This window comes from Anas platyrhynchos, chromosome 1 (assembly GCF_047663525.1).
Source record: "Anas platyrhynchos isolate ZD024472 breed Pekin duck chromosome 1, IASCAAS_PekinDuck_T2T, whole genome shotgun sequence".
NCBI lineage: Eukaryota > Metazoa > Chordata > Aves > Anseriformes > Anatidae > Anas > Anas platyrhynchos.
The window spans coordinates 187173621-187199312 of NC_092587.1; the positions used below are offsets into that span (position 1 = coordinate 187173621).

The 25692-nt window shown below is 35.7% G+C and overlaps 1 protein-coding gene across 4 annotated transcripts in view; it reads left to right on the forward strand.

The window, feature by feature from the left end:
• Positions 1–23512, forward strand: part of SACS (sacsin molecular chaperone) — a 59253-nt gene extending 35741 nt beyond the window's left edge. For 2 of the 4 annotated variants that reach the window (XM_072032673.1, XM_027469207.3), the window contains 6 exons: positions 625–736; positions 1962–2108; positions 3123–4605; positions 6829–6920; positions 9017–9043; positions 10329–23512. In XM_072032673.1, the coding sequence (XP_071888774.1) occupies positions 625–736; positions 1962–2108; positions 3123–4605; positions 6829–6920; positions 9017–9043; positions 10329–21889 (13422 nt within the window). In that variant the 3' untranslated portion in view covers positions 21890–23512. The remainder of the gene's footprint in view (positions 1–624; positions 737–1961; positions 2109–3122; positions 4606–6828; positions 6921–9016; positions 9044–10328) is intronic. The other 2 variants (XM_027469215.3, XM_072032674.1) reach the window with 1 other exon arrangement.
• The last annotated feature ends 2180 nt before the right edge of the window (positions 23513–25692 follow it).

Below are 25692 nucleotides of genomic sequence, written 5' to 3' on the forward strand. Positions count from 1 at the left end.
CCAATATAAATAATTTATCTTGGTTGCTTGTGAGATGTACCTTACAGACTAAATATATTGTCATAAAGTGAAAAATTGAGGGCTTATAGTTTTAAAACTATACATTAGATAACAGCAAACATCTTTTGCTGTCAATGGTATATTAGGATCCAATGTAAACATTTATCTTGCTAGCAAGTCTTTTATTTTTATGAATTAAATTGATGTTGTATGATTACACTGGATTTGATGTATTGTACCTACATAGCTTTTCAATTCAGCTGAGATACTCCTTTATGCCAAATTACCACCCCGTCCCCCCCATACAGGTGTACATTTGTGTGTGCATGTGTATCTTTGGGGCCCTTATTTCTAAACTTTATAAATACTGCTTGTGTATGATATTTCAGCTCCAGCTCCAAATTCAAATTGTGTTCGCAGTATTTGCATTTATAGTATGTTCCTTTTATGTCTGTTTTCATTCAGGTAAGCTGGATAAAAGGCTAAGTTGAAAGGTATGACAACAATTAAACTTGAGACAATTACTTTATATTTTCTACTGCTTAAGTTGGAAAGCCTTGGCTACAATATGTATCTCATTACTGCATTGAATACTAATGTTTTATTTTTTGTTTTTGCTGTCAGGAATTGATACAGAATGCAGAAGATGCTGGTGCCACAGAGGTTAGGTTTTTATATGATGAAACTCAGTATGGAACAGAAACTCTGTGGTCAAAGGAAATGGCACAATATCAGGGTAAATATACTGATTAATTAATTATTTTGGACATTATTTTTCAATTTGAATGTGGTTCTGTGGTTCTCTTTTTCTTTTGTGGAGTTGACCGTATAGAGATGACTGCATTTCCACTTCCACCTTGCTAGGTGGATATTTTGTCTACGTTCTAATGTTGATAATTCTTTTCCAAAGCCAATTTTTCATCTTGAAGGCCTTACTGTCTTTTTGCATGCTGTCAGTAGCAGCTTTCTGAATGCTTCCAATTAATTTTGTGTGAGAAAGTCTTCATGTTCTTCTTTATTCTAAGTAACTTCTTCCAGGGAGACATGTCCATCTTTGGATTTAATTCCCTGAGTTCCCTTGATATTCCAAAATACAGGACAGGACTTTCTTGTAGAGCCAGTAAACAAGATTTAGTAAGCAAGACCTAAGATGAACAAAAGTATTTGACTGTCATTTTTGGATTTTTACATGTAAACTACATCATTTCAGTCCTATCTCCAATCGTTAATGTAAAGATGGTACCTAAAAATGGTGTCTTCTGCACGTGTAGCTTCTGCCTGTCTACTGCAAATGTAGTTTCTTTTAACTGTAAGGTTTTTGAAGTCTAAAATGTCTTGGTGTGAAAGAGGCCAGTTATGTGCTTATCAAACAAATTAGTTTGCATAATTATCCCACAAGGCATTCAGCTGTGATTTGAAGATTTCAGTGATGGATGATCCACTGCTTGTTTCTGGCTTTTACCAGTTGTTAATCTCATTATGTCTTCTAATTTGAATTGTTCTGTCTAATTTTCTAGACACTTATTACTTATTATAATTTATGAATTTATGCTTTTGGAATTTATGCTTTTAAATGTCTAACTTTCTAGACACTTATTATATATTGCCACATATTTCCCTCCAGTGCAGGTATTATTGTGATTAGTACATATTTTGAACATCTTTGCAATATACTGAACAGAATGAGTTTAAGCCTTTCACCACTGGACATTTCTTTCAGAAGGTCTGTTGTTTGCTTCTACTTTATGTTCAGTTTTTCAGAATCATTCTCTTATGTGGACACCAAAAATTGACACCATATTAGAATATATAACTCTCAAGTACCATACACAGAGGTAACTCTTTGCACATGCGTACTTTAAAGAAATGCTTTCTCAGTTTTGTCAATTCATTCTCTAGAAGATTTCAACAGTAAATAATTTTCTTCTGTTATCTTTTCAATGCTTGCCTATTTATTTTAGGGCCAGCATTTTATGCATACAATGATGCAGTTTTCACCCCTGAGGACTGGCATGGTATACAGGAGATAGCAAGAAGCAGAAAGAAAGATGATCCCTTAAAAGTTGGAAGATTTGGAATTGGCTTTAATTCAGTTTATCATATAACAGGTACTCTCAGTAGAAATCTTCATTTAAAAATATTTTTTTTAAGTTATTTGATTATTTTAGATATTCACCAAGCATGTAACATTGTCTCTGTGGTATATTTTAAATTAGATCCCTAGCTAGGTTTCCCTATGGAGCATTCATAACTTTCTAAAACCCTACAAGGCATCCTTTTAATTTGAACGTATGGGGGAGATTTACTTCTTCTAATAACATTATTATGTACTTAGTCACTTATATTCAAATGAACATTTCCCTACATTGTTCTGTCAGTTATGTGCTGCAGTTCACATTATAGAGGCCTGTAATACAGGGTGTATAAACAAGTAGAATTGTCTAAATTGGACTAGACCTAAACTTTCATGCAGGTTCTTTGTATAATAAGCAGTGATGTTTATTTCATGCTAAAAAGGACACTCCATTATGAGAGATATGCACACATACAATGGAAATAGATTTATCCTCCCAAAAAAACAAAGCCACCCAAAACCCTCACAAGAAAAAACAGTTTTACTAACCAGGAATATTAAGTCTGGAAACATATTTTTCTAGTGAAATGTTTTGTTAACGTATAGCAAAAAAAGAAGTAGGTAATGTAAATACTGCCTACATCCTTCATATCAGTTACAGTAGTACAGGATAAGAGGTAAAATTTGCTGAAATAACATTTTTAACTTGTGACTTCCTGTGAAGGGAGTTTGTAAGGCATAGGATGTTTTCTCACAATATTCATGCTTTACTGAGTAAAATAAAAGCTTAATGCATTCAGTGGTGGTTGACAGTTTGGGGAATTTATGCTTTCAAATGTGCCAGCCTTCAATTTAATTGCAGAATAGGGGATGTGCTTGTTTCTTCCTGTCAGTAAGTACTGAAGTATATGTTATCAGAATTCTACTAGGTTCATTGCAGTTTTAGAACATTTGTTTTTCTTGCCCTTAATAAAATCTTTCTATAAGACTGTATTTGAAAATCTGTTCTTTTAGGGTTGTTAATATTTGTTGGTTTTTATTTATGCAGATCTCCCTAGTATTTTCAGTGGGGAACAAATTGGAATGCTGGATCCCCATCAAACCCTCTTTGGACCACATGAATCAGGCCAGTGTTGGAATCTAAAAGAAGATAGCAAGGAAATCAATGAACTTACAGACCAGTTTGCACCATTCATTGGTGTATTTGGCAGCACTAAGGAAACATTTAAGAATGGAAACTTTCCTGGTACATTTTTTCGCTTCCCACTTCGTCTGCAGCCTTCTCAACTGAGCAGCAATGTTTATGACAAGCAGAAGGTTTTGGAGTTGTTTGAATCCTTCAGAGCAGATGCTGACACAGTGTTGCTCTTCTTAAAGAGTGTTCAGGATGTTTCATTGCATGTTAGAGAGGCTGATGGAACAGAGAAGCTGATTTTCAGAGTAACTGCTAGTGAGAACAAAGCCTTGAAACATGAAAGACCCAACTCTATCAAAATCTTAGGAACTGCAATAAATCAGTACTGTAAGGGTGTTCCAAGCAATAGCATCACATGTGTGACATACCATGTAAATATAGTGCTGGAAGATGAGAGTGTTAAGGATGCACAGAAAACGTCTTGGTTAGTATGTAATTGTGTAGGTGGTCGAGGAATGTGTACGGAACTGGATTGTTTAGCTGATGACTTGAAATTTGTTCCTACTATCGGAATAGCCATGTCTTTATCAAATAAAGAGGAGGAAAATGGAGCTGTGGCAGACTTTTCAGGAAGAGCATTTTGTTTTCTGCCTTTGCCTCCAGGTGAGGAAAGCAAAACTGGTCTCCCAGTTCATGTTAGTGGTTTCTTTGGTCTCACAGACAATAGAAGGAGTATCAAATGGCGAGAGCTGGATCAGTGGAGAGATCCAGCAGCTTTGTGGAATGATGTTCTTGTGGTGAACATAGTGCCAAAGGCCTATGCCACTCTTATTCTGGAAGCTATCAAACGCATGGAGACTGAGAAGAATTCAGATTTTCCACTGTCAGCTGAAAGAATTTATAGTTTATGGCCTGATGAGAACAAAATCAGGGTGCCCTGGAAACCAATTGTAGTACCTCTCTTTAAAGAGCTGCTCCAGCATACAGTTATTTACTCAGTGAGTAATCAGTGGATAAAGGTGGAACAGGTGCACTTTTCTGAAATGGATGAGAGTTTGGAGTACACACAGTCTGTTCTCAACTACCTCCAGGATTCAGGGAAGCAGATTGCCAAGGTGCCAGCAAATATTGCTAGTGCCGTGCATCTTACTACTTCTTCTGTTAAAGCTGTGAAAAAAGTGACTCCTGCTGTTGTACGGCAAGTGCTAAGGAAATCTGGACACAGTGGACCTGCTGAAGAAAAGCTTCACCTCTTAGAATTTGTGCTTTCTGATGGAGTCTACAGTGAACTGATTGGACTGGAGCTTTTGCCACTGCAGAATGGAAATTTTATTCCTTTTTCCTCATCTGTGTCAGAACAGGATGTCGTTTACATAACCTCAGAAGATTTTCCCAGGTATGCTTACCAGCAACAAGATGATATGCAGCAGCCTATGATGTAATTAAATATTGCATAAACAGAACTCAGTTCTCTATGTAAGTGTAGATGTTTATAGACATACGTCTCATTTGAAAATTTTGACCGCTACCTGTTATTATAATTTTCTAGAGAATCATGTAATCTAGGCTTTAGGGGAATGCTTCAGATTAGCTTTCTTAGAATTAGTTTAGAATTAGTCAAATTAGCTTTCTTAGAATCATAAACGATTAGAAACAGGAGGAGTTTAGGCACATGCATACTAGGAAGTACATTAAATCAGTTAAAGTTAAAAGGCTTTCATAAAATTTGAGATGGCTTTGTGCTCTTAAAAAACAAACAAACAAACAAAAAAACAACAAAAAAAAAACCTTTATCTGTTCCTCCTTAAGAAGTTACCAATATGTGTGTACAACTGCTGCCTCCTCCTTTCCCTCAGTTTCAATGATTTTCAGATCCTCTGCGTTAGAGGTGTGACATCTGGCATGTGTTTTGCTGCTTTTACTGGCCTTTAAGGAATGTAGATTAGAGTTGGGGTGTGCCCATGTAGGTATTAAGGCAAAAAGTATTCCATATAAAGGTGCTACTCTAAGTCATGGTTTAAGCGTTACATATAGACAACACATCTTGAAGAAAAACACTTTCAGACAGGTAGCTGGTTTTACTTTGTTGCTTGAGAAGAGTTTGCCTTTTTTTTCAAACCCGCTGCTGTTCTTTTTCTGTATTCTAAAACTGCTATCTCTTAGATATATTTATTGATCTAGACAATTCAGGTCATTCATCAGAGGATTGACACAGATTGAAGAACCTGTGATTCTAGTGTATTCTTTAAAAAACAAAACAAACAAAAAAACCCCTCTAAGTGCTTAGCATCTTTTGTGAGATCATTTATCTTCTGATATTCTTTCACTATTTTCTTTTCCTCTTTCAAAATTCAAGCCATTACACCAATAGAGAACATACATATCCATGATGAAACTAACAGATTTTCTTTATGGCGCTGCTTCAGACTAGTCATAAGACTAAGTCACTTTCTGGGAAGTTAATGATACTGCTGTATCTCATTCAGTTCATGTTTTTGTTGTTAATGGACTTAATTGGTTAGTCTTGTAAAGCTGATACAAAAGCACATAGTATGCGTATATCAACTTGCTAGCTATGATAATGCAAATAGTAATGCTTTGACTCTGTCCTTGAGTACAGGAAATATTTCCAATTCTAATGCTGTCAATATGATAAATTACGTAAGATATTTTTTTTTAAGATATTTACGTAAGATATTTTAAAACACCTTCAGTTGAATTGTTTGGCTCTTTGCAGATTCAAATTTGGAGCCTACTTAAAAAGCTGAAGTAAGCTCTTTACAAATTTCACAGACTCACAGGAGGGCTGAGTTCAGAAGGGACCCCTGGAAGCCCCTGGTGCCACCCCAGCCCAAGCAGGGACACCCAGAGCAGGCTGCCCAGGACCACATCCAAGAGGCTTTTGGAGATCCCCACAGCCTCTCTGGGCAAACTTTGTGAACTTTGTAACACAAGTTGGCTTGTGTTAACAAAAAGCAATCTGTTAATATGTGTAAACAGGCAATTTCTTTTTGTTAACATGTGCATTTGAAAGTATGACTTATTCAACATAAAGTCTTGTTATTTGTATAATTGAGATACCTGTTGTCAAAAGTAAATGGTTAGTTATTGGTGACTTCAGAATTGGAAGGAGCAGGGCCCTTAAATTAGTTGTTTAATTTTAAGTACCAGTATAAGGGAAAGTGAAGAAATTACAAGATAAGTGATGCTTGGTTACAATAGTTTAAAATGGTGTCTGCACACAGACCAGTGTCTGAACATAAAGATATGTGTGAAGTCCTGGAATTAAATGTCGTATTTCTTTATTATTTCAGATAATTTTTGAGACATAATATATAGTATTATTTTTTTTTGTTAGAATACAAATAGATGAAAATACTTTTCTCTTGATAGAAAAACTAGTATTAGAAAACTTATACCTGCTTTAAAAAGATGAGTAGTTGGAAAATTTATTTCCTTATTACTCTCTTTTTCTAAGTTCATGAATTTCTTATAAATAAGAAAACACCCACTGAAAGCCCAATTCCACATATGAAAGTGACTGCTTTGCATGCAGCTCTTCTGTGTAGATGAATTAGATGCTTTGCTAATGTGTTTTTGTTTTTATATGGTATGTTAGATCACTCTTTCCTGGCCTTGAAGGAAGGTTGCTTTCTGATGACCTGAAGCCTGAGGTTCTAGCTGCTTTGAAAGAAGCTGCCAAAAGCAGAGGTAATGTCTTTGGTATTCTCATAAAGTGAAACAGATTGATAATAGTTAAACAGACTAATTCTAAATCCAAGTTAAAAGCAATGTCTTCTATGATATTGAGCTTGCCTAAGTACGTTGGTCATTTCAAAAAAAAATAAGATACCACAGACGGAGTTGTAAATGGCATAAATGAAAATTCTAAATGAACAAAAAGGCAAAAGCTGAAGGATGAAAACTTACAATAAAATAATAGTAGGACATGTCTTAGTGTAAATTTTGTGCAACTAGTATTCCTCTTTGTAAGAAGGTCTGAGTTCTGTTTTACATTTATAGTATTTTCATATGCAATAGCTATGTCATGTTTTTTATATTGTGGATCATCTTGTATCTCACAATTGCTAGTGGACACTAATGCATTTTAAAAATGCATTTAAAAAAAAACAATAGATGAAACCGAATCATCTGGCCTGGAGTATACATGGATGAAGACCGTATTAATTTTGTCAAGTGTTACCTGAGTCTTAGTTCATAGCTTTTTGTTGTTTCAAAGCAGACCTACTGAAATACTTCTAATCATGATCCGAATAGTTTGCTACAAAGCTTGCTGCATTTGTAGATATGATGCTTCAATGTTTAACTTCCTTCACTATTACATTTTTTTTTGCTTCTTTTCAAGTCAGCATTAGTTTAATTTACCTTTCTGCCTTTGCATTTCACTATGCATTTGATGGGTAAATTTGAAGTCTGTCTCCAAAACTTTTTTTTTTCTCTCCAAACAAGTCACACTTTTAACTTATTTTTAAGTAGTGTGTATACAGTGAACTATTTTACTCTTCAATCTCTAGAAAATGTGTTTTTTTAAGAAAAACATGAATGTTTTTCTTAATTGTTCTATTTATCAGAATTCTTTTTAGACTGAAAACATTAAAACGAGAAATAGAATGCTAGAAATCATTGTATTGATTTTCTTTCTTTGATACCCTTTATCGATGTCTTCAGTGGCAGTCTCCATTTCTTCAGTCCATATTCTGACCTTTTTTCCCTGCAATCCTTTTATGTCTTCTGTTTATTATTCTTCCTATTAACTTGGAAACCTGCTGCTTTCTCCATGGTTTGTTTATCACTTGATTATCAAAACTAATAGAAAAATAAGATAATTCTAAGGCAAATAAGATGCATTATTGAAATTATGGCTAAGCATCTATGAAAAGGCTGACAACTGGAGTGACTTATTTCACAGATTAAACAGTGTACATACAAATTGTATAGAAGATATGAAATCAGTGCTGGGACTTTCATTGGATATGAATGACAGCAGGTCTGAAACTATTGTTAAAAAAAATTATTTTCTAAAAAGCAGAATTGTCAAAGCCTTACGGGGGGCATATTATGTGATGAGTGATGTCTATTTGTTGTTGTAGGAGGGCATGCTGGTATCTGAGTTGCAACAAATTCTACCCAGTCCTTCTAGTTCCTAGAAGAAGTTTTGGTCACATTTGAGGTCTAACTTCCTGCTCTCTTCTTTTGTCCATTTATTTGAACTCCGTTATTCTAGGTACTTATTCTTGGTTGGTGGTGTGCCTCTCATTCATTAGAAGAACATATTTTTTGTAATAAATATGACAAGAATAGTTCTTCCAAATCTTCTAGAAATTCCTGGGGAAGTTCAGATGACCCTGTGCAAGTTTTTACGTGGCTTACTTTTCTCTACTTTCCACCTCCTATTCTTCATTCTCAGATTTTGCATAGTTGTAAATTATACCTCCATATCTTCAGTACCATAAATTTGTACATTATAAATTTGTTATTTTTTGACAGATTTTGAATTATTGACAAGGATCTTACTTCTATAATTGTAGAAATTATATTGGAGATATTCTTGATATCAGTGTAGAAATGGAAACTTCCTTATATGATTTCTTTGAGAAGATGGGATATGCTTTTTTTTTTTTTTTTTTTAAAAAAAAATAAATTGTTTTGCACAAAGAGAACTATATCTTTTTTTTTTTCTCTCCAAAAATATGTGCTATATTTTTGTAGCTAAAAGCTGTTCTATATTTGGTGTGTTAATGTGTAATTGACTAGATGTTTTCTAAATGGATTTGATTATGTTCTAGCCCAACAGCTTCTCTGGGGATTTTCAGGTATGGTTATCAATTGAAGATGTACTGGTTTGGATTGAAGCTTGATATTTGTGTGAATTTGGTGATGAGCTATTGTCCTTACCCCCAGTTTTCTTGTAAATAAAACCATCCAAACATAGCTACCAAAAATAATTAGGAAAAGAGTTCTAAATATAGATAAGGGGAAAATTCCTTATTAATGAAGTAAACCTTGTAGTTAATGTTGCACAGAAATGATCAATATTTTCCTTAGTTTATTTATGTATATTTTTAAATAAAATACTGGAAGTCTTCCTACACTTCAGGAATTTAAAGTCACATGTACAGATTTTGAGCACAGAACTAGCGATACAGTCTTAAAATGGGATTGTAGCTTAGCTTTTAAGTAAATTCTTAAGCAGTTGGTCCACTGCTGCCAGTATTTCTCACTTTCTTAAGACTGCTGTGTTTTTCTAATAGCATGGCTAACAATACATAGCTCTGTGGGCATGAAGTGAAAGAACTTTTTTTTTTTTTTTTTGAAGGATTTTACTACTTATCTCCAGCAGAGCAATGACAGTATATTTAATTGGACTGTTGCTTTTAATGAAACAGCAGTGCTATTTAGAAAGAAAGATCTGAAACTCAGGTGTCTTGATTCCCTGTTATTGTTTTTGGTGTCACTGGGAGGTGTTGGTATTTTTGTGTTCTGAACTATTTTTTTTTAAACTAGAGTGTCTGTGACTAAGTGTAGGCTGTTTTAATGGTAATTAAGATGTGTTAGCATTTCTTTTAATGAAGGCTTTCATGATAGGAATAAAAACATACACATCTAAACTTAGCGTTCCTTGAACAGCAGAGTTTTTAGTCAGTTTTTAGTGTAAGAGCATCTATACCTGCTCTGGTTTGTTATATCTAATAAATAAGCTTTCAAAACTACTGTAGTCCTTGTGGGTATAGACAAACAAATAATGGATTAGGTTCTTATTTGCAACTGGGCAAGTAAGTAGAACAAAGAATCAACCAAACAGGAAAAAACTACTGAAGCTTTGACTTTGATTGTAAATCTGTAGTTGCTTTGTATGCCTGAAGGTTCTTATAGCAAACTAACAAATGCAGTAACTTATTGATCATTTTGATTGTTTTTTATACTAATATGGAATGTATTTGTTTTTAATTAACTCCTAAAAGCAAGAATAGCTGGTATATGCAGTTCTATGTAGCAGTTTTTCCACATAAAAAGGAGCTTCATTTCTAAATTCAAAAAGCAGTTTGCTATGTAACTCTGCTCTGATTTTCATGGTTTACCCTTTTGCTGTAATTTCAGGAAGACCATGCACTCAGCTGCAGCTTCTGAACCCAGAAAGATTTGCTCGGCTAATTAAAGAAGTTATGAATAGTGTGTGGCCTGGCAGAGACATGGTAGTACAGTGGTATCCAGGTTTGGAAGACAAAAATCACCCATCAATTTCCTGGCTTAAGATGGTCTGGAAGAACCTCTATATGCATTTTGCTGATGACTTGAGTGTGTTTGATGACATGCCGCTTATCCCTAAGACTCTTCTGGAGGAAAACCAAACGTCAGTGGAACTGGTTAGATTTAGGAATCCATCACCTATTATTCTGGAAGATGAATCTGAGACTCAACTCCCGGAATACTTAGCTGATATTATTCAGAAAGTTGGTGGAGTGGTACTGAAGAAACTAGATGTTTCTATCCAACACCCGCTTATAAAGAAATATGTGCATCCACCGTTACCAAGTGCTGTTTTACAAATAATGGAAAAAATGACCCTACAGAAACTATGCAATCAGGTTGCATCATTACCATCAACACATAAAGATGCTCTTAGGGCATTCTTAGCTAGTTTAACTGATGCAAATGAAAAAGAGAGAAGAATTATTCAGGAATTGCTGATATTTAAAAAAATGGAAAAATTATCTGATGAAGGTGTCCCTGCTTTTGCTGGACTGAAAGGTAGTAAAGTATTACACCACACTGCTAAAATTCCACCTGGTCTAAGATTTTCTGTTCCAATAATTGACAGCAGTGATGAAGCTACTATTCGCTTAGCTAACCTGCTAAAAATAGAACAGCTGAAGAGCACAGATTGCTTGAAGTTTATTATAGAAGACATAAAAAGTGATTTTTATTCATATGACGAAACAACAAAGATAATGCAATGGGTTCTTGAGAATTTGACTTTTCTGAAAAATGAGAATACGGATGTGATAGATTGGCTGACAACACTGAAGTTTATTAGGATTTCACAAGAAAAGATAATGACAGCAAATGAATTCTTTGATCCTGAGGTGGAACTGCTGCAAAACCTGTTCTATGCTGAGGAGGAATTTTGCTTCCCCCCTGCTATTTTTACATCTTCAGATATTCTTCATTCTCTGAGACAAATAGGCTTAAAAAGTGAAGCCAATCTTGAGGAAAGTGATATTGTGAGAGTGGCAAATAAAATTGAAAATTTGCATGCGAACTCTAACACCGATCATGATTTACTGTTACAAAAAGCTAGAACTCTCTTGATGATTTTAAACAAAAACCATATGCTGCTTCAGTCATCTGAAACAAAAGCTGTGCTGAAAAAAATAAAATGGATTCCTGCATGTAAGGAAAGACCTCCAAATTATCCAGGATCCTTAGTTTGGAAAGGAGATCATTGTAATCTGTGTTTACCGCCGGAAATGTGTGATATCTCTCATGCAATTTTAGTAGGTTCCTCAGTTCCTCTTGTGGAAAATGTGCAGTTAGATATAGAAAAAGCTCTTGGCATCTCCACAAAGCCCAGCATAAAAGCAGTTTTAAAACATTTCAAGGTAGTTGTTGATTGGCACAGTTCTAAAACCTTCAGTGATGAGGACTATTATCAGTTTCAGCATATCTTGCTTGAAATTTATGGGTTTATGCATGATCATTTAGAAGAAGGGAAAGAAGCTTTTAAAGCCTTGAAATTTCCCTGGGTTTGGACAGGAAAAACATTTTGTTCCCTCACGCAAGCAGTAATAAAGTCAGTACCTGATCTTGATCTCCAGCCTTATCTGCATTATGTGCCAAAAACTATGGCAAAGTTTCACCAGTTGTTTAAATGTTGTGGTTCAATTGAGCAGTTAACACCAGACCATGTTTCTATGGTCATTCAGAAAATATATCTGAAAAGCGAGCAGGCTCTCTCAGAACAAGAGAGTAAACAAAATCTTCACATTATGTTGAGCATTATTAGATGGCTGTACAGCAATCAGATTCCTGCAAGTCTGCATACACCCATGCCACTGTACAGTGGCAAACATCCTTACAAACTTGCAATGAGGCCAATTCATGAATGCTGTTATTGTGATATCAAAGTTGATGATTTAAATGATTTGCTTGAAGATTCTGTTGAACCAATAATTTTGGTGCATGAAGACATACCAATGAAAACTGCTGAGTGGTTAAATGTCCCATGCCTTAGCACAAGGTTGATTAATCCAGAAAACATGGGATTTGAGCAATCTGGGCAAAGAGAGCCTCTGACTGTAAGAATTAAAAACATTTTGGAAGAGTACCCTTCCATTTCAGACATCTTTAAAGAACTTCTTCAAAATGCTGATGATGCTAATGCGACAGAATGTAATTTCCTGATTGACATGAGGAGAAATATGGATATAAGAGAGAATCTTCTGGATCCAGGAATGGCAGCGTGTCATGGTCCAGCTTTGTGGTCATTCAATAATTCTGAATTTTCTGACTCCGATTTTCTAAATATAACTCGATTAGGAGAGTCTTTAAAAAGGAGTGAAGTTGACAAAGTAGGAAAATTTGGACTGGGTTTCAATTCTGTTTATCATATTACTGATGTTCCTATTATTTTGAGCCGGGAGTTCATGATTATGTTTGATCCAAATGTTAACCATATCAGTAAGCATATTAGAGATAAGTCTAATCCTGGGATCAAAATTAACTGGAGTAAACAACAGAAGAGGCTGCGAAAATTTCCCAATCAGTTTAAGCCATTTATAGGAGTTTTTGGTTGCCAGCTACCACTGACTGTAGAATCTCCATACAGCTACAAAGGAACACTGTTCAGGCTCTCCTTCAGAACTCAGCAGGAAGCTAAAGTGAGTGAAGTCAGCAGCACATGTTACAATACAGCAGACATTTATTCTCTTGTGGATGAATTTAGCATTTGTGGTCACAGACTGATAATATTTGCTCAGAGTGTAAATTCAATGGTTTTGAAATACTTGAAAATTGAGGAAGATGATCCTGGGGTGGCACAAGACGTTATCACTATTAAAAAAAAAATTTGTTCTTCCAAAGCCTTGACCGCACCAAATGTAAGCGTTTTAAAGGAAGCAGCTAAACTAATGAAGGTCTGCAGCAGCAGTAATAAAAAGCATCCCACTGAAACACCAAAGTCCTCGTGTATCTTACAGATAGTAGTAGAAGAATTTCACCATGTATTCAGGCGGATTGCTGATTTACAGTCTCCGCTCTTCCGAGGTGCAGAAGATGATCCAGCTTCTTTCTTTGAAATGGCTAAATCAGGACAGGTGAAAAGGTCATCTGATGAACTGCCACAGAAGACAGTAGATTCAACAACATGGCTCATATGTTCTTGCATGGACACTGGTGATGCTTTAAAATTTTCATTACATGAAAGTGGACGAAGACTAGGTCTTGTTCCCTGTGGTGGAGTGGGAGTGTTGCTGTCTGAAACCCAGGATCAAAAGTGGATTGTGAAACCTAATTGCAATAACGTAGGTGAAGTATTCTGCTATTTACCTCTACGAATAAAAACAGGTTTACCTCTTCATATAAATGGCTGCTTTGCAGTTACTTCAAACCGGAAAGAGATTTGGAAAACAGACACAAAGGGGAGATGGAACACGGTGTTCATGAGGCATGTTATTGTTAAAGCCTACATAGAAGCTCTGTGCGTTCTGCGTGACATGGCAATCAATGGTGAGCTAGTTGACTATAACTACTGTGCTGTGTGGCCAGATCCTGATTCAGTTCATGATGATTTTTCTGTTATTTGTCAAGGGTTCTATGAAGACATAGCTCATATGAAAAGCAAAGAAGGGATCAAAGTGTTTTCTGATGGTTTCTCTTGGGTTTCCATGAAGAATGTAAGGTTTCTAGATGACTCGATACTGAAACGACCAGATGTCGGACCGTCAGCCTTTAAGATCTTTCTAAAGTACCTTAAAAAAACTGGTTCCAAAAATCTGTGTGCTGTAGATCTCCCTTCTTGGGTTAAGACAGGATTTGAAGAAGCGGGATGCAAGTACATACTATTGGAGAACACTTTCTCTGAAAAACAATTCTTTTCTGAGGTGTTTTTCCCAAATATTCAGGAGATTGACGCAGAGTTGCGTGATCCTTTGATGCGTTATGTTCTTAATGAAAAACTTGAGGAGTTTTCAGGAATTCTTCGTGTTACTCCATGTATTCCTTGTTCTTTGGATGGACATCCGTTAGTTACACCATCAAGACTGATCCATCCTGAAGGAAGAGTTGCAAAGTTATACGATGCTGAAGATGGAAGATTTCCTTATGGTACCACTCAGGATTATCTTAATCCAGTCATTTTGGTTAAACTTGTTCAGTTGGGAATGGCTAAAGATGATATCTTATGGGAAGATCTGATAGAACGTGCAGAGTCAGTGGCTGAAGTTAACAAGACAGATCATGCAGCAGCTTGTCTCAGAAGCAGTATTATATTGAGTCTTATTGATGAAAAACTGAAGTGTAGGGACCCTAGAGCTAAAGAATTTGCTGAAAAATGTCAAACCATCCCTTTTCTTCCTTTCCTTAGCAAGCCAGCAGGCTTCTCGCTACACTGGAAAGGCAGTGATTTTGAGCCTGAAGCAATGTTTTCAGCGACTGATCTTTTCACTGCTGATCATCAAGATATAGTTTGCCTAATACAACCAATTCTTAATGAAAATTCCCATTCCTTTAAAGGTTGTGGTGCTTTGTCATTGGCTGTAAAAGAATTTTTGGGTCTTCTGAAGAAACCAGCTGTTGATTTGGTCATAAATCAATTGGAAGAAGTTGCGAAGTCATTTGATGGCATTACATTATATCAGGAGAATATCACTAATGCTTGTTACAAACATCTACATGAAGCAATGTTACAAAATGAATCATCAAAAGCTATGATAATTGAACAGCTGACAAGTTATAGTTTTATTCTTGTTGAGAATGTCTATGTTGATCCAACAAAAGTGTCTTTTCACTTGAATTTTGAAGCAGCACCATATCTATATCAGTTGCCTAATAAATACAAAAATAGTTTCCGTGAGTTATTTGAAAGTGTGGGCGTAAGACAGGCTTTTGCGGTTGAAGATTTTGCACTTGTTCTGGAATTAATAAATCAGGAAAGAGGGACCCAACAACTAACAGAAGACAATTTTCAGCTGTGCAGGAGAATAATCAGCGAAGGAATATGGAGCCTCATTAGGGAGAAGAAGCAGGAATTTTGTAAGAAAAAGTATGGTGATATTTTGTTACCCGATACTCGTCTTGCACTTCTGCCTGCTAAATCTTTGTGTTACAATGACTGTCCATGGATTAAAGTTAAAGACACGACTGTTAAATATTGTCATGGTGATATACCGAGGGAAGTTGCAGTAAAGCTTGGAGCAATACCAAAACGCCATAAAGCTTTAGAAAGGTATGCCTCCAATATTTGTTTTACTACCCTTGGAACAGAATTTGGCCAGAAAGAAAAACTGACGAGTAGAATTAAAAGCATCCTTAATGCTTACCCTTCAGAAAAAGAAATGCTGAAAGAGCTCCTTCAGAATGCAGATGATGCAAAAGCTACAGAGATCTGTTTTGTGTTTGATCCTAGACAGCATCCAGCTGATAGAATATTTGATGAGAAATGGGCACCGCTTCAAGGACCAGCACTGTGTGTTTACAACAATCAGCCTTTTACAGAAGATGATATTAGAGGAATTCAGAACCTTGGAAAAGGTACTAAAGTAGGAAATCCCTGTAAAACCGGACAATATGGTATAGGTTTCAATTCTGTTTATCACATTACTGACTGCCCTTCTTTCATATCTGGCAATGATATACTTTGTATTTTTGATCCTCATGCTAGATATGCACCAGGTGCGACGTCAACAAGTCCTGGCCGCATGTTTAGGGATTTAGATGCAGATTTCAGAACACAGTTCTCAGATGTACTGGACCTCTACTTAGGAAATCACTTTAAACTGGATAATTGCACAATGTTTAGGTTTCCTCTTCGAAATGGAGAAATGGCAAAAGTATCAGAAATTTCCTCAGTTCCATGCTCAGATAGAATGGTCCAAAATCTTTTAGATAAGCTGCGTTCGGATGGAGCAGAACTCTTAATGTTTTTGAACCACATGGAAAAAATTTCAATTTGTGAGATAGAAAAAACAACAGGAGCACTGAATGTGTTGTATTCTGTACAAGGAAAAATCACTGATGGAGACAGATTAAAACGAAAGCAATTCCATGCATCTGTAATTGACAGTGTAACTAAAAAAAAACAGCTAAGTGAAATACCTGTGCAACAGATAACTTACACGATGGATACTGAAGACTCTGAGGGGAATCTTACAACTTGGTTAATTTGTAACAGGTCAGGCTTTTCTGCCATGGAAAAGGTATCTAAAAGTGTGGTTTCAGCCCACAAGAATGAGGACATAACTCTTTTTCCACGTGGTGGGGTAGCAGCTTGTATTACTCATAATTACAAAAAGCCCCACAGAGCGTTCTGCTTCTTACCTTTATCTTTAGAAACTGGGCTACCTTTTCATGTGAATGGACACTTTGCTCTGGATTCTGCAAGAAGAAATCTGTGGCGTGATGATAATGGAGTCGGAGTAAGAAGTGACTGGAATAATAGCCTAATGACAGCACTGATAGCACCAGCCTATGTTGAATTGCTGATTCAGCTGAAGAAACGGTATTTTCCAGGCACTGATCCTACAGTGTCAGTACTGCAGAACACAGCAGTTCATGTTGTGAAAGACACTTTGAAAAAGTTTTTATCCTTTTTTCCAGTTAATAGACTTGATATTCAGCCGGATTGGTATTGTTTAGTGAAAGCAGTTTACAGTTGTATTTATGAAGATTTGAAGCGTCTTTTGCCTGTTATGCGAGCTCCGAATGTTGATGGTTCTGATTTGCATTCTGCTGTTATCATCACGTGGGTTAACATGTCTACTGTGAACAAAGGCAGGCCGTTCTTTGACAACTTGCTACAAGATGAATTGCAACATCTCAAAAATACAGAATACAACATTACAACTCGGAAGTCTGTGGCTGAAAACGTTTACAGACTCAAACATTTACTCTTAGAAATTGGATTTAATTTGGTATACAACTGTGATGAAACTGCAAATCTCTATCACTGCTTGGTAGATGCAGATATTCCTGTCACCTATGTGACACCTGCTGATGTTCGATTATTTTTGATGACATTTTCTTTTCCAGACTCTAACTGCCACATTGGAAAGTTACCCTGTCGTCTTCAGCAGACAAATTTAAAACTCTTCCATAGTCTCAAACTTCTGGTTGACTATTGTTTTAAAGATGCAGAAGAAAATGAAATCCAAATTGAGGGCTTGCCACTCCTTATTACCCTTGATAATGTTCTGCAAATTTTTGATTCAAAGCGGCCAAAATTCTTAACGACATATCACGAACTGATTCCATCTCGCAAGGATCTCTTTATGAACACATTGTATTTGAGGTACAACAATATTTTACTTAGCAGTGATGTAGCAAAAGTCTTTGATATCACAAGCTTTGCTGAGTTGCTATCTTCTGTGTTGCCTAGAGAATATAAAACTAAAAGTTGCGTGAAATGGAAAGAAAACTTTGCAAGTGAATCTTGGCTTAAAAATGCCTGGCATTTTATTAGTGAGTCTATAAACGTTAAGGAAGAGCAAGAAGATACACAAGCAAAATTTGATGATGTTGTTGAAACTTTGAAGGACTGGACGTTGCTTCCAGGTGTAAAGTTTACTGTCTCAGCTAATCACCTTGTTGTGCCAGAGTGTGATGTTTTGCTGCCACTTAGCATTATGCATATTGCTGTTTTTCCAAATGCTCAGAGTGATAAAGTCTTTCATGCTTTAATGAAAACAGGTTGTATTCAGTTGGCATTGAACAAAATTTGCTCCAAAGACAGTGCTTTAGTGCCTTTGTTGTCAGGACGTACAGCAAATATAGATAATCCTTCAAGCATTCTGAAAGCCATACAATATATGGTACAAACATCAACTTTTAGAACTGAAAAGTTAGCAGAATGTGACTTTGAGGCTCTCTTAATGTACTTCAATTGCAATTTATGTCATTTGACATCTCAGGATGACATTAAAATTTTAAAGTCTCTTCCATGTTATAAATCCATTAGTGGTCGATACATCAGCATTTCAAAATATGGGACGTGTTACGTGCTCACAAAAAGCATCCCATCAGTAGAAGTAGATAGATGGACACAGTCAACTTCAGCAGCTTTTCTTGAAGAGAAAATTCATTTGAAAGACTTGTATACTGTGCTTGGTTGTGTCTCTGTGGATGATCTTGAAGTATACTTGAAACATCTTCTTCCAAAAATTGAAAGTTTGTCTTATGACGCGAAGTTGGAACACCTGATCTACTTAAAGAACAGGCTAACTAGCATTGAAGAAACTTCAGAAACAAAAGAACAGTTGTTTGAAAAGCTTGAAAACATATTGATCATTCATGATGCAAGCAATAGATTAAAACCTGCAAAATATTTTTATGACAGGACTGTAAAAGTCTTTGAAGTTATGCTTCCTGAAAAATTATTTATACCTCAAGATTTTTTTAAGAAACTAGAACAACTTACAAAACCAAAAAGTCAAGCTGCGTTCCTTCCATCGTGGATAACTTTTCTACGACATATTGGGCTAAAATTCATTATTTCACAGCAACAGTTATTACAATTTGCTAAGGAGATCAGCATGCGAGCTAATACAGAAAACTGGTCTAAAGAAACACTGCAGAATACTGTTGATGTCCTCCTTCATCATATATTTCAGGAAAGAACCGATCTTTTGTCAGGAAACTTTCTGAAAGAATTGTCATTAATTCCTTTTCTGTGCCCTGAACGAGCACCAGCGGAATTTGTTAGATTTCATCCTCAGTATCAAGAAGTTAATGGGACGCTCCCTCTTATACGATTCAACGGGGCACAAGTGAATCCAAAATTCAAACAGACTGATGTGTTACAGTTGCTGTGGACCTCATGTCCCATTCTTCCAGAGAAAGCAACGCCTTTAAGTATCAAAGAGCAAGAAGGAAGTACTCTTGGTGCACAAGAACAACTTGAGCAAGTTTTAACTATGCTGAATGTTAATTTAGACCCTCCCCTGGACAAGGTTATCAACAACTGCAGGAATATATGCAATATAACAACTGTGGATGAAGAAATGGTGAAAACTAGGGCCAAGGTCCTGAGAAGCATTTATGAATTTCTTAGTACAGAGAAAAGGGAATTCCGCTTCCAGCTTCGAGGTGTTTCTTTTGTAATGGTGGAAGAAGGTTGGAAGCTCCTGAAGCCTGAAGAGGTGGTAATAAACCTTGAATACGAATCTGATTTTAAACCTTATCTTTACAAACTTCCTTTAGAACTTGGTACTTTCCATCAGTTATTTAAGCATTTGGGTACTGAAGATATTATTTCAACAAAACAGTATGTTGAAGTTCTAGGTCGCATATTCAAGAACTCTGAAGGAAAGCAATTGGATCCTAATGAAATGCGCACAGTTAAGAGAGTAGTTTCTGGCCTGTTCAAAAGTCTTCAGAATGATTCTGTAAAGGTTAGAAATGACCTTGAGAATATGAGGGATTTTGCCCTTTATCTTCCCAGTCAAGATGGTAGGTTAGTAAAGTCAAGTATCTTAGTTTTTGATGATGCACCCCACTACAAAAGTAGAATCCAGGGTAACATCGGCGTACAAATGCTTGTTGATCTTAGCCAGTGTTATTTAGGCAAAGACCATGGTTTTCACACTAAACTGATAATGTTATTCCCTCAGAAACTGAGGCCTCGCTTGCTTAGCAGTATTCTTGAAGAACAGTTGGATGAAGAGTCTCCCAAAATTTGTCAATTTGGAGCATTATGTTCTTTGCAGGGAAGATTACAATTACTGTTATCTTCAGAACAGTTCATCACAGGACTCATTAGGATTATGAAGCATGAAAATGACAATGCATTTTTAGCTAATGAAGAAAAAGCAATAAGACTTTGCAAAGCTTTGCGAGAAGGCTTGAAAGTTTCCTGTTTTGAGAAGTTGCAAACGACATTAAGAGTTAAAGGCTTTGCTCCTATTCCCCACAGTAAAAGTGAAACATTTGCTTTCCTAAAGAGATATGGAAATGCAGTAATACTGCTTTATATACAGCATTCGGACAGCAAAGATATAAATTTCCTGTTAGCGTTAGCAATGACCTTAAAATCTGCAACTGACAACTTGATTTCTGATACCTCATATTTAATTGCTATGCTGGGTTGCAATGACATTTACCGGATCAGTGAGAAGCTCGACAGTCTAGGGGTGAAGTATGACTCTTCTGAGCCATCAAAACTTGAACTACCAACACCTGGCACTCCTATACCAGCTGAAATTCACTATACACTTCTTATGGATCCAATGAATGTTTTTTATCCTGGTGAATATGTTGGTTATCTTGTTGATGCTGAAGGTGGTGATATATATGGGTCATATCAGCCGACTTACACATATGCAATCATTGTACAAGAAGTAGAGCGAGAAGATGATGAAAGTCACAGTTTTCTAGGGAAGATTTACCAGATTGATATTGGATATAGTGAGTATAAAATAGTAAGCTCTCTTGACTTGTACAAATTTTCAAGACCTGAGGAAAGTTCTCAAGGCAGGGATAGCACTCCTTCTACCCCAACTAGTCCTACAGAATTCCCAGCGCATGGACTGAGAACAATTCCACCTCTCTTCAGTGGTAAAGATGGCCACAAAACAACGTCCTCAAAACATCACTCTCCAAAGAAGATAAAGCCAAACTCCTTGCCAGAAATACTAAGAGAAGTGACATCTGTGATTGAACAGGCTTGGAAGCTTCCAGAATCTGAAAGAAAAAAGATTATTAGAAGGTTGTATCTTAAATGGCATCCAGATAAAAATGCAGATAATCTTGATATAGCTAATGAAGTTTTCAAACACTTACAGAATGAGATTAACCGGATGGAAAAACAGGCTTTTATGGATCAAAACATGGACAGAACCTCAAGAAGAACATTTTCATCCTCAGCTTCTCGATTTCAGTCAGATAAATTTTCATTTCAAAGATTTTATACTTCATGGAACCAAGAAGCAACAAGCCACAAATCTGAAAGGCAACAGCATAAAGAAAAATGTCCATCTTCCACAGGGCCGTCTTTCTCGCAACGCTTTTTTGTCCCACCTACGTTCAGGTCTGTTGGCAATCCTGTAGAGGCACGCAGATGGCTTAGGCAGGCCCGAGCTAACTTTTCAGCTGCAAGAAATGATCTTCATAAAAATGCCAATGAATGGGTATGCTTTAAATGCTACCTTTCTACTAAACTAGCCTTGATTGCAGCTGACTATGCTGTGAAGGGAAAATCAGACAAAGATGTAAAGCCAGCAGCCCTTGCACAAAAGATAGAAGAATATAGTCAACAACTTGAAGGGCTTTCAAATGATGTTCAGACATTGGAAGCTTATGGAGTAGATAGCTTAAGAACTAGGTATCCTGACTTACTTCCTTTTCCCCAGATTCCAAATGATAGGTTTACTTCAGAAGTTGCTATGAGAGTGATGGAATGTACTGCTTGTATCATAATAAAGCTTGAAAACTTCATACAACAAAAAGTGTAAGAGGGTTGAAGATGTTAGAGAGGTGCATTGTCAAGAGCTTAGGTATTCCATGTGATGAGACACAAATGTGATTATGCAGATTACTGAACATCCAAGGGGTTAAACATTGCAAAGCAGTTTAGAAGTATAATGCGCACAGGTGGATGGTACTGAACTGCTTAGAATTGAAATTTATTTAAATGGGATTTATTTTTAACTGAGCCTGCTGTATAAGCAAACTGTAAAACATGAATATTTTAAAAAATTTCCAAGGAAACTGAGCTGCAAAAATTAGCTGTGTGTATAGTATCGTGATAAATTGGCATATTATTGATCTGCACTTTATATAACCAAAGCTTAGCTTTCTGTTAGATGAAGCCTGTAAATATAAGTCCTCATTAGATTTTACTTCATTTAATATTATGTTTCCAAATAGATGATGCCATTTTTCAATGTACTAATCTTAAGACTGGACATACTATGAAATAGGAGGCAAGATGGAAAATAAAATAACATTGGAGATACTGCTCCAAACCATTTGTTTTCTTTTGCGTTCTATGGACATTCACGTCAATTACAGTAATATTCTTATCAGCTGGATCTGATTATAAATTTGCTGCAGTCTCTCCTTGTGAACATTTAAAGGATTGTTTAGTATCTGTGAATTGGTACAGTACTTTAATCCTGAATAATGATACTTGATTTAACATGCAACTTCATGTCATGCATTGATTGCATTTACTTCATTGTAAAATAATTATTTAATTTACTTCTTTTTTTTCTAGAACCTGTCTTCTTTTGTTTAATGAACAAATGCATGTGGATGATGCAATATTGTTGACCATTATTATACAGTGTATTATGATGATTTTTTTTTAAAACCACACACCAAAACCCAGTTTTCAGATGTCTAAATGCTTGAGTTTCTTATGTGTGCCTTTGTGCATGTACATATATACATATATTTTTCCACAAACAAACATTGGTAGTAGTACAATTCAGTAACACATTTCTGGTGTACAGTGAGTGCTGTTTTTTTTTGTTGTTTTGTTTTTGTTTTCTTTTGTTACATATGTAAAGGTGCTGCAATGTAATACTTTTGTTTTGTTGCTCGCTACAGCCCTGCAGAAGTCTGGTTTTTAGTTCATGCTCTTTCTTTCATAGTTCATAATACTTCTGGTAATGTCATGCAATATATTCAACATTAACTATTTGTAGAAAAATAAAATAAAATGAAGGATAATGCTAAACAGAAGGCTGCTTCTTTACTGGGTCAGCCACACTTAACATGTTAATCACTTTCCAGTGACATGCTGCTATGATTGTTTACTCAACAGCACAGCAAAACTGTAATTTAACTTACAGAATGCAAAGGAAAATAAACAACAGTGACCTTGCAGGGCTGATACAGCTGTTAGAAGTGTTAAAATCCAAAAGAAAAGTCATGACAAAAGCTTCTTCAGTTTTGTGCAATCTGTAAAGGGCTTGTTCTCTGAAAATATTCTGGAAGCTCTTGCAAATAATTAACAGTAGTTGGAAGAAATTTGATGTTTGGAAAGTGATATTCTTTCTGGTTGTGAAGCCCTGTTATTATTTCTGCTATTAAATATTAAGTGCCATAATTTTAATAAAAATGCAAGCATACTTCAGTCTGATGTGTCTTGGTTTTATAAAGTAGACTAAATTTAACTATTATTTCAAGCTTTCTATTATATTATATGCAATCTTTTCAATTCTAAACAATTGTACAGATACTAATATTAAAAAGGAAAAATGCATTTTTTCTCACAATGACAAATGTTTGTGATTTTCTCAAGAAATTGTACATTTTGTTGATTTTTTCAATAAATAGCATGTAAGTAAATCACAAAACTTCTTGTGTGCCATGAAATAAATCAGTTAATTCCCTATACATTTTTTAAACACCCTTTTGTTGCTCATCCTTATTTTGTGTATTGACGGTTGAACAGTATTCAGAAAAAGCATAATACAAACAAGGGGGAATAGTTCTCCCTGCTTTTCAGTTTAAGTACACCTAAAATACAAGGTAGCGGGGGGCATGGAAAAAGCAGAGAAGCTATGTGAACACTTCCATTTTTAGGTGAGATTGTGAGGAAGAAAATCTTTAAAGTAGGTAACTAAGTTTTGTAAGCAACTTATGTTGCAGCATTGACATTATGAACCACTAAAATTGCTGTGCAAAATTATTAAGCTATTTTGTTAACTATGTCGGATATATCATCGGGTGCTGATGCTATAAGAAAGAAATGGTTCTAGTTCTTTGGAAGCTAAATGGTCTAAATTAAGTTTAAATGCTGAACCAAGATGAGCAAGAAAACCTGAATGACACAGAATAAATAATTTATTCTATTAATGTGTTGATGCCATCTGTAAATGAATTTACATATGAGTATAGAAAGACAGGCAAGAGTGGGTGTCTACATTGGAAGTCTCAATTTTCATTTGGTTAACTTTCTGTAACAGCCTAAGTAAAGAGGCCTCATGAGACCAGGAAAACGTGATAGAGATGGATTTCATAAGGGTATTTTAATCCCTAGAGGGGGACAAAAACAACAACAACAAAACACCTTAATTCATGTTTTCTTTTGGCTCAGCTGGGAGCTTTGGAAACGCATAGTATTGTTCCTAAGTTCAGCGTGGAAACTGAACAGTATGTTGTGATGAAGCTTAGTAAGGGTCTGTAAAAGTAAATGTTTGCATTCAGGTTCCACAAAAATAATTTTTACAAGTAATTCTGCACATTACGCAAATTCATGAGTGAAAAAGTTTTTTTTCAGCTAGCTATATATCCATATGCACCAATATTGTGTGTCTCTAAAAGGAGCTACAGCAGTCCTGTCTTCAAGGATTACAGTTTCGAGGCTTAACAAGGATAACTGCTATGGGAAACTGACTGAACCATCAATCAATAGCTTAAATCTAAGCAGCTGTCATGGTAGAGTCTTGTTGAGTTTGTTGCTATGTTATTTCCTTGTGGAAGTTTCAAAAGTTTTCCTCTCAACAGCACTAGCTCCTATTTGAAAAGGAGTTGTTCACTTGCCTCAGCATTTAGTGAGAAAAAAAATGCCATTTTAAAAGGAAATAAATTTTTGTGTAGGCAACTACTAAAAGAAAAAATAGTTGTGTAAAGAAACATGGTTTTTAATATTTGTGCTTTAATTGTCATCAAAATAAAGTTACAGTGGAGATTGGAAAAGTAAGATTAGTTTAAGAGCTATTAGTGTATGGTTTGAATTAATTTGGTACTTGGGTTACTTTAAAAGAGGTTTTAATAAAATCTATTGTAATTGTTACAATTAAAGTAAAAAAAGATAGTACCAAATTTAAGATTTCATATTGCCAGATCTGAACAGTCTGAAGATGGCTGGATTGACATTGTGTAACACTGCCAGAAATAATAGTTCAAGAATAATTAAACTTGACAGACGAAGTAGACGTTTTCACTTGGAGAAGACGCATGTTTTTGTCACATGGAGGTGTTGGTCAATGAGTTTTTTACCAAAGCTCTTCACGTTTTCTTTGGTTTGCTTTCCAGGTGATTAATTCAGTAGCACTGGCATAATATTTTGCTTTCTCTCACCAACTACTAATGAAGACAAAGAAATTCTAGATGACCAGTGAAGCCTAATTGCAAAGCATAGTCTCAATGCTGTGAAGTAAATCTTCAGTCATGGTCCAAATTTAGTCCTATTTTTAAATAGCATTAATTTCATGTTCTTGGAGTCTTGGGAAGACAATCACATTTTAAAACATAAAAACATTCAATTAAGGTGAGTTTTGTTTGAACACAAAGGAGAAGCAGA